Source organism: Prunus dulcis, chromosome 2 (assembly GCF_902201215.1).
Source record: "Prunus dulcis chromosome 2, ALMONDv2, whole genome shotgun sequence".
In the NCBI taxonomy this organism is placed as follows: Eukaryota; Viridiplantae; Streptophyta; class Magnoliopsida; order Rosales; family Rosaceae; genus Prunus; species Prunus dulcis.
In genome coordinates this window covers 14,637,461-14,651,179 of record NC_047651.1, presented here as the reverse complement: position 1 = coordinate 14,651,179, position 13,719 = coordinate 14,637,461, and the positions used below count along the sequence as shown (strand labels likewise).

Sequence of the window (13,719 nt, the reverse complement as noted above, 5' to 3'; positions counted from 1 at the left end):
TTTTTGTGACACTCTGATACCATGGTTTATGTGATGAAGGGGTTTGGGACAATAAAACAATAGTTGAAACAAAGTGATTTTATTACATGGGAGGAGAATAATACAAAGTGATTTTATTTCATTTATGATTTCAAAACCACCATAACAAATAAAGGTGTGAGGAGATACTACCTAAAGATTCAAGAAGATTTTACATCCGTTGATCTCTCAACCAAAAAATTCAAAGGGAATATTTCTGAATTCAATGGGAACCTAAAGGGACTCCGATCGCTCAATGTTTCCAACAACACTCTCAGTGGTTGCATCCCATCATCTTTGGGGAACTTAACACTGCTTGAATCGTTGGACCTTTCACAAAACAAGCCCTCAGGGGAGATCCCTCAACAACTCACCCACCTTACTTTCTTGGAAATGCTCAATATCTCTCACAACAACCTTACAGGTCCTATACCGCAAGGAACCCAACTTACTTCATTCGACATTACTTCGTAACCGGGACTGTGTGGTGATCCATTGCCAGAGAAATGTGGAAATACTGAGGCCCCTCAACTGCCCCCTTCCTCTGTAGAAGAAGATGATTCAAGCTCTAGAATTGAATTTGATTGGAAATTTGTTTTGGCGGGATTTGGAAGTGGGTCGGTAATCAGAGTGGTTCTAGCGGACCTTCTGATCACAAGGAGGCCTGAGTGGTTTATTAAGATTGTTGCAATGGTCAGACCAATGATAAGGACGAAGTAGGGGCACCTAGAAATTGAAATTATGGCAAGGTTCTCTATCTGTTGGTTTTTCAGCTCACCTTCTCTGTACACCTGAGTTTTCTGTCTCCGCTTTGACTTGGAGTTATGATAATATAGCATCAGTTATGATGAAGTAATGCAAATGAGATTTCAGAATGCTTCATGTATTCCTTGTCCTATATGTTATCACAAATGCAATAAGATCATCTACTCTTTTTTTTTTCGTGCTTTGTATTGTACTTATGTCTACGACGATGTCATTTTGGGTTTCAGAGTTAATAGTAAATGGGAATCCAAAATATACAACGCAGTTCTAGACATAAGTATGATAAGTGGAGAATCCGAATCCATGTGTGATAACTTATGGTAGGTAACATATGAAAAACAAAATTAAAGCACACAAAGTACTTTTAGACTAGTGAAATTGATTCGAAACTTCACATTCCGTCAATTAATAATATTCCTAAGACAGTAGCTAATTACAATATCAAATGAAAGGCAAAAAGAATCTAGACAAGCACACAAGGAAAATGTATGGCAAAGGTTGTCTAAAAACATAGCTGCATGAATTTCCAGTTTGAGCTTGTGGGGAGTGAACGAGGATCGTAAAATATACCTGCGCTGTAAACAACTTCAGCCCTGAAATATACTTGGAGATTGTATCCTCTTTGTCTAATGATTGCTCTGTTTAGTCAACGAAATTGAAACTTAATTATCAAGCTCGAAACTGAAACTTCTATGTACACAACACAAAGACATGTTCTGCAATTTCACAGCTCTGGTTTTAGATTACACTTGACTTGCCATACACTCTCTTCTCAATATATTTCTTTTTTCCCTCGTTATGATATTGTAATTAGCTGCTGACCTAAAACTGTGTTTTGTGCTTAAGTATTTTATAAGTAAATACCGATTTTTTTTGTTTCACAAATTGACTCATGACAAATACATCCAACATTGTCATGGTTACAAACGGATTGACAAGTAACCACCAAGGAGGAGCAAAAAAAAAAAAAAAAAAGCAAACCACAACATCAAATGCATAACCTTACCCTTTTTCAGTTTTCAGTTTCGTTTGGGTCCTTATCTGACTTCTGGGTTTTCGGGGCTTTCTGGATTGCAGGGGTTTGCTAGATTTCTGTATTTGTGTAATCTGCGTGCTTGTAATTTCTGTTTCTGTTATGTTTTTGAGCATGCTGCATGCATTGATCATTTTACTGAATAATCAAACAGAAAATCTCTTCTATGAATTGCGAGATCCAAACTAGAGTGTTGAAACTTGAAACAAAAACTTCGGAATTTTGAATCTCTGCCCATATATATATGTTCTATGAAGTAAACACTGGGAGTGGTGGAGATAAAGTAAACTGACGCAGAGTATCTATGAGACCGACCTAGACTTTACTAATCTAAGTGGGCTCATCAGCCAATAAGGCTAAGTTTTAGTAGTGATCTTAAATTATTAAGTTATTTTGATATGAGTTTTCCTATTTTCATTAAGAATTTGGTTTTTTCCAGTTTTGATTAAATTTTTCCTATACCAATTAGGATTTAGTTTATTTCCTGTTTTGTTCAAATTTTCCTTTGTCAATTAGGTTATGCTACGGTTTGATGTCTATATAAGCCTGGTAAACAGTTGCAGTAAGAGTCATTTATAAACACCCGTGCTCTCCTACATCATAAACACTGTCTGAATACTAAGGAACCTGATAAGAAAACAGTGGAGAGATTTTTTTATCTTGAATTGCAGTTTTTTAAGCTCTTGTTTCTAGCCCAGACACTGAAGGAGAGAACCGTACATGGACATGGGAGACCTCGCAGTTACCTCCAAGGAGGAGCAAACGGCTGCCAAGCTACCCATCCCTGGCAAGCGAAACATCCTGATCACTAGCGCCTTGCCTTACGTCAACAATGTCCCCCACCTAGGAAATATCATCGGCTGTATTTATCTGCTCCTTTTTTTTTTCCCTTCTAATTTTTTGGGAACCAAACAGATTCTTGAAATTAATTCATGTATTCTTTTTGTTGTGTTGGCCAGGTGTGTTGAGTGCTGATGTCTTTGCACGCTACTGCCGTCTTCGAGGCTACAATACGGTATACATATGTGGAACTGATGAGTACGGCACGGCAACGGAGACCAAAGCTATGGAAGAGAAGTGTAGCCCCCAACAGATTTGTGACAAGTAAATTTTTCAGTAAAATTTATATTATTTGGTAAACCTAACTTCTATTTATTGTGTACGTTTTATTAAAATTTATTTCAAATGGTTATATTCTTGCAGATATCATGCAATTCATAGGGAGGTTTATAAGTGGTTTAATATAAGCTTTGACAAATTTGGGCGCACATCGGCACCACAACAAACGGAAGTATGTCAAGCGATTTTCAAAAAGTTGTTGGAGAATGAATGGCTTTCAGAGAACACAATGCAGCAGGTAGCATTCACTGGCTTGTAAATGTGTCTTCTATTGGTTTAGTCACTGATTTGCATGCTTATGTCCATGTATTAAGATTGAGTTATGTTTTAAAGTGTATTTCTACAATTTATTTTAACTTGAATTTGTACTGTAATTCAGCTTTATTGTGACACATGCAAAAGGTTCTTAGCTGACAGACTTGTGGAGGGGACATGCCCGACTCAAGGTTGTGACTATGCTTCTGCACGAGGAGATCAATGTGAAAACTGTGGAAAGCTTTTGAATCCAACAGAACTAAAAGATCCTAAATGCAAGGTATAGATTTTTTTTCATATCCTTTGTGAGAGTTTTTTTTTTTCCTCGCATATAACATTAAATGGAGAGACGCAATATTGTTACAATCTTATATTTCTCATTTTTGTCAATTGCAAGCAGGTGTGTAAGACAACTCCACAAATTCATGATACAAATCACTTGTTTCTAGAACTTCCTTTGCTCAAAGATAAACTGGAAGAGTATATCAATAAAACATCAGTGGTTGGGTCTTGGAGCCAAAATGCCATTCAAGCGACAAATGCATGGCTCAAAGAGGGACTTAAACAACGATGTATTACTAGAGATCTAAAGTGGGGGGTTCCAGTTCCACATGATAACTTCAAGGACAAGGTTAATACTACACTTATGCTAATTCTACTAATTTTTGTTAATTATTTTCAAAATTTGTTACATATATTTGTTCTAACTCTATTATTGGTAGGTTTTCTATGTGTGGTTTGATGCTCCAATTGGATATGTATCAATTACTAAATGCTACACTGATGAATGGGAGAAGTGGTGGAAAAATCCTGAGAATGTGGAGTTGTATCAGTTTATGGGCAAGGATAACGTGCCATTCCATACAGTAAGCATTGTATTCTCAGCATTTCTTGCTTCAAAAAAGCATTTATTTCAACTGTCTACTTATTAATTTATCTTTCAGGTGATGTTTCCGTCAACGCTTCTTGGAACTGGTGAAAATTGGACTTTAATGAAGACTATTAGCGTTACTGAGTACTTAAACTACGAAGCAGGTATGGATGCATGATTCTAGAAGACTTTATTTATAAAAGCTCAAACTTTACGCCTTTGTGCGATATGTACTAAGTGATCTAAATTTTGATGGTTTTCACAGGAAAGTTTTCTAAGAGTAAAGGCATAGGGGTTTTTGGAAATGATGCAAAAGATACAAACATTCCTGTTGAAGTATGGAGATATTACTTGCTAACTAATAGGCCTGAGGTAACTTTAATGATTCCCATCTTCCTTTTTGACTCTTTTTTTATTTTTTGGGTGATGGTTTGTAATTCATGTCCTTCTTTCTCTGTATCTTTGTTTACTCGTTTTAATATTTTGTTTTTTGATGAAATAGGTATCAGACACATTATTTACGTGGGCCGACTTGCAAGCAAAACTGAACAGCGAATTGCTGAATAATTTGGGCAACTTCATAAATCGAGTTTTGAGTTTTGTTGCCAAACCTTCAGGTCGGTCAGCATTTCGTTTTAACATGCATGGTATATGTGGCACTTTGCAGCATATAAACTAACAAAATCCATGTACAGGTCAAGGATATGGTTCCATTATTCCAGATGCTCCAAGGGCAGAGTCAGATCTTTTAACAGAGAAATTAGCTGAAAAAGTTGGAAAATATGTGGAGCAATATATAGAAGCAATGGAGAAGGTAATTGATATTTAGATGACAGTCTTGTTGCAAATGACTGGAAGCGTCTCCTCCCCACCTTCCTTTTTCACATGTGTCTTGCATTGGCATGACATTCTATCTACATTTTGTGTAGGTTAAACTAAAGCAAGGACTGAAAACAGCAATGAGCATTTCTAGTGAAGGGAATGCATATCTGCAAGTAAGAGCGTTTTTAATCCCTGTTTGAGAGACTTGTTTAGGGATATGTTTTTTTGTTAAGTATATTGTCTGTGAAACCGATTATTCAGCTGCTGCTAAGTTGCATAATCTGTAATTACCATGCAGGAAAGCCAATTCTGGAAGCTTTACAAGGAGGACCAACCTCGTTGCGCTTTTGTTATCAGAACTTCAGTTGGACTAGTGTATCTTCTTGCTTGTTTGTTGGAACCTTTTATGCCATCATTTTCTCTCGAAGTAATAAATTCTGTTCGTAGATGATTGTGTTATTCTGAAATATTTCTTTGATCAAGTGATATTACTATAATCATCCATGCTGATATATATATTTTTTTTCTTTAATTGCATTCAAGGTATTTAAGCAGCTTAATTTACCTCCTGAGAAGCACATATCACTTTGTGATGATAAAGGAGATATTGATAGGGCAAGACGACCTTGGGAGATTGTACCTGTTGGTCACAAGATTGCGAAACCAGAGCCATTGTTCAAGGAATTGGTATGTCTTTGATGTGCTTTGTCTTTCAATGTTGCACTCTCTAGCCTGCCATGATATGATTGCTGCATCACTTGCCTACTTGTAGATTCTAATTTAGTGAAAGTTTGTACTTGGACACAGAAAGATGAAGAAGTGGAGTCCTTAAGGAAGAAGTTTGCTGGAAGTCAAGCGGACAGGAAGGAGCGGGAAGAAGCTGAAGCAGTGAAGGTGGCTGCACAACTCAAGAAAATGAAAGTTTCAGGTTAGAATTTCCGCATGTTGGTCTGGTCCACAAGCTAAACTCATGTTTTGTGGGCACTTATATTTGAAAACAATCATATACCATTTCTTAGTTATTGCTAACATAAATATATATCCATCCTAATAATCCATTTTTGTAACAGACAACAGTGGAAAGAAAAAGCAACAGGCCACAAAATCTGCAGCTGAAGCAGAGATTTCCATTTCTAGACTTGATATTCGTGTTGGCCTCATTACGAAAGCTCAGAAGCATCCTGATGCTGATTCACTTTACATACAAGAGATTGATGTTGGTGAAGGACAGGCTAGAACAGTTGTGAGTGGACTTGTCAAGTATATACCCATTGAAGAAATGCAGGTTTGTGTTTGCGTCTACAGAATTTTCAACAATAAAATTCGAATTAACACCTACTTGTCCATTAGTTTATTTATATTAACTTTTCTGTGGCAGAACCGGAAGGTCTGTGTTCTTTGCAATCTGAAGCCAGCAACCATGAGGGGTATTAAATCACAAGCAATGGTTCTTGCTGCTTCGAACAGTGACCACTCCACGGTTGAATTGGTCAACCCGCCTAAAGCAGCTCAGGTTGGCGAGAGAGTTACATTTCCGGGGTTCGCAGGTGAGCCTGATGAGGTGTTAAACCCCAAGAAGAAAGTGTGGGAGAGCTTGCAAGTGGATCTGCATACTAACACTGACCTAGTGGCCTGCTACAGAGATATTCCCCTCACAACATCAGCTGGTGTTTGCACTGTATCCTCAATTTGTGGGGGGTCAATTAGATAGAAGATAGTTAATTCTCTAGAGGTTGAAAAGAAACAGCCCATTTTGGATTTTTTGTTGTAAAATGACAGTAACCAATGAAATTTTTTCTCATGGATGGGAAACCACTTTTGCTTCCTCTTGGTATTTGAAATAATTTTGCATATATTGTGGAAACCATTCTGTCTAGCCCACCTGTCGGAACATGAATTCTCCAGATCGGACAGGCAGGCCGGCGGACTCCACCCGCCGCAGCCACTACTTTGACTCCTTTTATGCAATTATGAACTCCACGGAACTTCTATCACACTAAAAAAGGGGAAAAGAAACAACCTTTGAAGGCTGTTTGCTTTCAGCATCTCTAGGGAAATCAAATTGAAACCCAATCTGCATATATAGTCTGCTCCTTATAAGTATGCAAACACAAAATGTGTGGGTTAAAATGGCAAATGAGGCTGTAAACATAAAAGCCAACAACAGAAATACGAAATAATGCTCTTTGGGTGTTCTGGTCTTCAAAACTTTGTTATTTTGCACTTACCTGAAATTGAGACAGAGGCGCCGGCCACGAGAGGATGATCGGAGCGATGACGGTGAGTGGCTTCCTTGAATTGGAGTGGCGACGAGGAGTGGCTTCTTCGAATTGGAGTGGCGACGGCGAGAGGCTGTGTATCGAGTCGAATTGGAGGCGCGGTGAGAGGAAACGTTGTTGACACTTACGGATAGCCCCACAAGTGTTGTTAACATTTATGGTTGAAATCGAATGCGACATGTCCCATTGTAACTCTGAGGAACCTCCACTTACATAGCCCCATTTGTAATATGTAAATAAATTAATATTATTTTAAATTGACTGGGCCAAATTGGTCCAGTTTTTGTTGGCTTAATATCACAAAACGTAATTCATAAAAGATTTTATATCACAAAACATCCTGAGGTTTAGGAAACTATCAAATTAGGCCCTCCCATGCCCTCATAGTTTTGTTTTTAGGAACTCACGAGCACTTTCCAGTAGGTCACCCATCCTTGAATTGCTCTAGCCCAGACTCGCTTAATTTCGGAGTTCCCATAACTCCGAACCCAGTGAGCTCCCAAAAGGCCTCGTGCTAGATGGAGGTGGGCATGCACATATAAGGCACATCACTCCATCTCCATTGGTCGATGTGGGATGTTACAATTTGTGGTCTTAACGGTTAATATGTGTGCTCACAAATGGACCCTGCTAAAATTTTGGTTTTTTCATTTATTCATAAAATTAAAAAATTTAAGAAAAAAACCCAAATTTGATGCATTTTAAGGTTTAGGGTTTAGTGATATAAAGCCTTCATAAAATTTAAAAATGAAAAAATCTTGGTGCATAAAATTTTGGTTTTTCATTTCTAAATTTAAAAAACTCCCTTAGCTTACTTGTGTGGCATATATATGGAGCTTATACCTCCAATAATATAATGCCACGTGTATTTAAAATATAATATATATTTTTTAAAATTCATAAAATGTTGGTTTTTTCATTTTAAAATTTTTTGAATTTTATATTATTTATAAATTTATAAATTTAAAAAAAAAAACTCCATCCAAATATTTCATTAGAAAATGATCAAACTTCCCTTGATTTTTTTGGCCCAATGTGGTTCTATTCCACACAATATTGTTTATTGATCCAAATTATCTATGTAGGATTACCTTCCATAATGGGATGAGTCATATTTGTCTTTGGCTATTTATTTTTCCTATTATGTCTCTCCGGTTTAAAAGGGGTAAGTTATTGATTTGTAGGACATTAATTTATTATTTATTATTGAATTATTTACACTAACACTTCCTAAGATTTCTTGTGTTTTCACAAAACCCCTTCAGGTCTCAAAAATTACATCAACACCCTTGAGGTTTAAGTTTGTTTTCACAAAACCCCTTTTCGTTAATTGTTTGTCCAAAATTTGATGATTTCATTGAAAATACTTATGCAAATAACAAAATTAACTTCAATGAAGTATATGCAATTTAATCTCAAAGGCGAACTTTGTCATTTGGAGAATGTTTTTGTATAAAATCATCAATCTTTGGATGAAAAATCTATGAAAATAATTTAAAACCTCAGGGGGGTGTTCTCATTATTGAATAAACTGTTAGAGTATCTCCAACCGATGTGTCAAACATGCCACATAGACATTTAACATTTAGAAATAACATCTCACATCACTCCAACTGATATGTCAAAGCTGATGTGGAATGAAGGCTAAAGATTGAGATGTTATTTTTGACATCCCAAAAGCAAGATGTCAAATGAATATTTTATTATTTTTTTCTTTTCTTTTTAATTAAAAATGAATCAACACTAAAATGTAATAAAATAATAATTTAATTTGACATATCGAGTGGAGTGTAAAGCTGTGCAAGATGTCAAATTGCCACATCAGCCATCAAATTTAAATTTGATGTTTGATATTTGACATCTCCCTTAGAGATGCTCTTACAAAGACCTTTATACACAACAACTATGCTGAGCTATCATAACTAATTACAGATAAGAATATATTAGTAAACAGAAAATATGACTAATCTAACACATACAATTGTATAGCTATATATATACTCGCATTACACAATGGACAATTAGGGTTTTAGTCTGCAGCTTTATTGTATACCAAATTTCATGGGTGGAGCCACACTAAGGGCTACAGTGGGCCGTAGCCCAGTGTGGTTTTTTAAGGAAAAAAAATATAAAACCTATATATTTAACTTATCTTCAATATTAGCCCAGTTAGTGGCGCTGTACAGATTACCTTATTTTCATTTTCAACATTTAAGTAAATGGAGTAATATAAAAATAAATAAAAGTAAAACAACAAAGACATTTACTTAAGTTTACAATGTAAATAAGGAAGTACCCCCCATTTGGATTCAAATAAAAATACTAGAAAATCAAATTCCCACCAAATCAAATTATGAAAAATCGGTTTAGTGCAAAATACGATTTAGGCTAAAAATGATGGCTCATTAAGTCAATATATACTTCATACTAAAATCCCATAAAATCAAGTTTTCTTATTTGATGTGTGAGGAATAAAAGCCGCCAAAAATTATCTTGAGAAAATGATTATTCTGAAAACCAATTTTTCATACTTAGTCAATATTTTTACATAAAACAACTTTTCATGTATTATATGAATGCATGAAGGAACATAAGGTCAATCTAGGTAAAAAGTCTTAGATGTTCAATCTACTATGGTGTTAAACCCTATTTGGTTTATGTTAAAACTTATTGAAAATTAGTCTATGGAACTATGAACTAGCTTGGTTTATACGATTTAATGTTTACTTTTATTTCTAGAAAGATTATAGAAATTGTAAGTACCAAAAAAAATAATCATTAAATTTTAAGCTAATAACTTTAGTTAACCTACCCGTTGAAAAATTCCTAATTCCGCCCTTGCCAAATTCATCAATGAAATATACAACTTTCATCTCAACCCATTGAATCTTTCTGAAACTTTCCTTTTTCTCGTGTAGAAGCTCTTTAATATGCTGTATTTTTCTTTAAAATTATGGGTACAACAATTGCCACCAGACCACATAGTTCTCACAAAGTTTCTGCAACTATGGAAAAACCATGTCTCTTCACCATAACACCGTTTTTGCAAATTCATTTGTTTATTTTGACGTTAGCCATCAAATTTCAAGAAACAATTATAACGTGTTATGAAGGAGGGTGGGGTGCCATACAACCTAACTACGTCAAGACATTGTCTCCGAGAGGCAAAATCTACTCTTAAGGACAGTAACTACACACATCAACCTAAATCTATTATTCTACTCAAGCATGAATGGAGATGGAAATAAAAACAAAATACTTATGACATTGAGACCTTTGACTACATGCCATAAGTATTTTTTATTATTTTGTTTATTTTATGTTATTTTATTTACAATGCAATGTAAATTATAAATCATTAACAATTATTTTATGTGACGTTTTGCGAGAAAACTAGCATCCATCAACCAAATTTTTCCAACAATCTTAAGAGTAGATCGGATGCTACCTAACTTACACTGCAAAGCATAATGATCTGCTTACATTATTAGCAAACAATTCCTTTGAGCATTATGAGAGGAACAAAGGGTGATACACTTTATAATACTAGAGCAGAATAGAATTCTATCTATTGGATAGAACAGTACTCCTTCTGTTGATGCTCGGTACATGCCGAGCTCGTCCGCCTAATAAAACCATGATATGCAGGCTTCGTACACCACAAGTTCGTCACACCTCGTAAAGTGTGCTTATGTCCCCTCAAAAGCCAGGTGTAAACCGCCTAGATCACCACCTGATCATATGGGACTGCCGTCGTGCGCAGTAGACTACTCTGCCCACACCCGCCCAATATAAAGCATCCAAGTTTTATATTGGTATGAGTACCTTAATGGAAACACCCCGACAAAAGATTCAAATGCTGAGCACAACACTCCCCCTGATAAGCATCACGATTGTAGTCGTACAATGGTCCTCACGAAGTATCGAGACTGAGCTCTGGTACCATGTTAACAAAGAGTTAGAAGCAAAAAGACAGAGAGAATATTTTGAGAATATTCTAGATTTCTTTCTGATTTTTTTACTCAATGAATTACATAAGCTCTGTTGAGCCTTTATATACTATGATTACAGTTTGCATACTAAGACACTAATTACAACTGAAATAGATGCTTACATGAACTCATCTAATGCCAGCTCATCATGGCACCTCAGCTATTACTTCCGCACCAAGCAAACTGGTAAACTATCTCTTTGATGGACCTATACTTCGCATATTACCTATTGACCTAATACCTAGCCAATAGATAAAGTTGAAAATGATGTATCATGTACCTCCTTCTAGGTAAGGGACATATTCAACTCAATAGGTATAAATTAAAAGTTTTTCTATTTATATTTTGCAATTCTCTTTGTTCACTTCATATTCTAAGTTCACCCTAATTTCTAATTCACATTTTCACAACTTCTGAGAAAAGCCCACTATCTTCCCAAACTGCCTCTAAATACACACCCAACAAAAAAATAAAAATAAAAATAAAAAAAATTCATCAACCTCACATCCCACACCCCACTATTAGAAAACTTACACAAGAAAGGAAAGTTTCAGAAAAGAATTAGAGGGTTGAGATGAAAGTTGTATATTTCATTGATGCATTTGGTATACAACAAAGCTGCAGACTAAAACTCTAATTATCCACTGTGTAATGTGAGTACATACATAGAGGTAGTTTAGGGCAAGATGGCGGGGTGTGGGGTGTGGGGTTGATGAGTTTTTTTTTTTTTTTTTCCTGGTGCGTGTGTATTTAATTTATGGGTAGTTTAGGGAGATAATGGAGTTTTCTTTGAAATTGTGAAAATTTGAATTAGAAGTTGAGGTGAACTTAGAATATGAAGTGAACAAAGAGAAGTGCGGAGTTTAAATAGAAAAACTCTAAATTAATAACCAAGTATTGAAATCCCCATAATATATCCTAGGTCCAAGTACATATCCGTATACAATATTATATATGTAAGGGATACGGACACTTAAACACCATAAAAGATGCTGGCAAACCACACTACGTCAAATTCATTACCTCCACCAATAGACGACGAGATAAAAGAAAAGGAAAAGAAAATTGAAACATCCAACATTAGTATATAGAAACAATATATATGATGCGTAGGCCATAATTATTGAGTTGATTAAGCATGAAATTTTTACATTAAATATTTGACTTCAAAGATATTGTAGCATCCCAGAATCGAAGGATGCGTTTTTATAATTGCCTTTTGAACTAATGGCATATGTAATAATCAGGCTCGATCTCACACCCATGCAAGTGTTCAACACACCCAAACCGCATCCAGATGATATTCCTACAACACCTCAGCATACCATTTCTTCGTGCTTATTGTTGGGAAAGATGGCGAAAAATTAAAGAGCCAATAAATAAATATGGCACTTTTAGGATATGACTTCTCTCAGCCTTGTGTAAATAAAATGGGCAAAATTAACACTCTATCTTCCACTAAGAAAAATAATAGGAATACAAAAATAATCTCACCAAAGACCAGTGACTAAACTCTCTTGGTTTTTCTCTCAAGAGGATTTTCTCTCTCACACAAGTGAGGCTTTCTTATCTCTCAAAACTGTCTAAGTTTTGGTTTTTTAAAGGATGCATTGAACTGAAAGAAAGGCAACTACTTTTATAGCCAGCATTCCTAACTAATTGGTGGCCATGCATGAGGGAGAGTTCTTCTCATTTTCTCTTCCATTCGTTTTCTTCAAATTTTCCCGTCCTTTCTTTCATTTTCTTTTAATATTTATTTTCCTTCTTTTTCTCTTCTCCACTAACGAGGGAAACCCATCAATCTCCCCCTCCCGACTTAGGTGGAGGGCTTCAACAATCCAGCTGCTCTTTTGCAAAATTCGTATTTTTCCTTAGGTAAGGACTTGGTCATCATATCTGAACTATTGTCATCAGTATGGATTTTCTCAAGTTGTAATTGCTTAGACTCCAACACATCACGTATCTAGTGATATCGCACATCAATGTGCTTCAACCTTGAGTGAAAACTCGGATTCTTGCTCAAGTGGATCGCACTCTAACTATCACAATGCAAAATATATTTATGCTGCTCTTGCCCTAATTCTTGTAGGAATCACTTCATCCAGAGCATTTCTTGGCACGCTTCAATAGCTGCAATAAACTCTGCCTCTGTAGTTGATAGAGCAACACATTTCTGTAACTTTGATTGCCACGAAACTGATCCCCCTGAAAATGTAATCAGGTATCCTGAAATAGATTTTCTGGAATCAAGATCTCCTGCCATGTCTGCATCTGTGTAGCCAATCAATGCAGGTTTTCCACTCCAAAGCACAAACTCATTTTGGAAGTCCCCTTGAGATATCTAAGAATCCACTTCACAACATTCCAATGCTCTCTGCCTGGTTTAGATAGGAATCTGCTTACAATGCCGACTGCGTGCTTAATGTCTGGCATCGTGTAAATCATTGCATACATCAGACTACCAACAGCTGAGGAATATGGCACCGTAGCCATGTTTTCTTTTTCTTTCTCACATGTAGGACTCTGCTTTGAACTAAGCTTGAAGTGATTAGGAAATGGAGTAGA

The 13,719-nt window shown here is 35.9% G+C and overlaps 1 protein-coding gene across 1 annotated transcript; it reads left to right on the top strand.

The window, feature by feature from the left end:
• Positions 1–2,542: 2,542 nt before the first annotated feature.
• LOC117619090 (probable methionine--tRNA ligase) lies at positions 2,543–6,594 on the top strand. The gene is made up of 16 exons (XM_034348916.1): positions 2,543–2,678; positions 2,776–2,920; positions 3,020–3,173; positions 3,315–3,470; positions 3,591–3,821; positions 3,913–4,056; positions 4,135–4,225; positions 4,327–4,433; positions 4,564–4,678; positions 4,757–4,875; positions 4,991–5,056; positions 5,182–5,310; positions 5,427–5,570; positions 5,691–5,811; positions 5,954–6,168; positions 6,262–6,594. The coding sequence occupies exons 1-16, from the start codon at positions 2,543–2,545 to the stop codon at positions 6,592–6,594; spliced, it is 2,406 nt and encodes an 801-aa protein (XP_034204807.1).
• The last annotated feature ends 7,125 nt before the right edge of the window (positions 6,595–13,719 follow it).

Excerpts from the sequence above, each read along its gene's own strand:
- LOC117619090 (XM_034348916.1), top strand. The coding sequence starts at position 2,543 with ATGGGAGACCTCGCAGTTACCTCCAAGGAGGAGCAAACGGCTGCCAAG. Across the intron at positions 4,057-4,134 it reads ATAACGTGCCATTCCATACA|GTGATGTTTCCGTCAACGCT; the intron begins GTAAGCATTGTA and ends TTTATCTTTCAG. Across the intron at positions 4,226-4,326 it reads GTACTTAAACTACGAAGCAG|GAAAGTTTTCTAAGAGTAAA; the intron begins GTATGGATGCAT and ends TGGTTTTCACAG.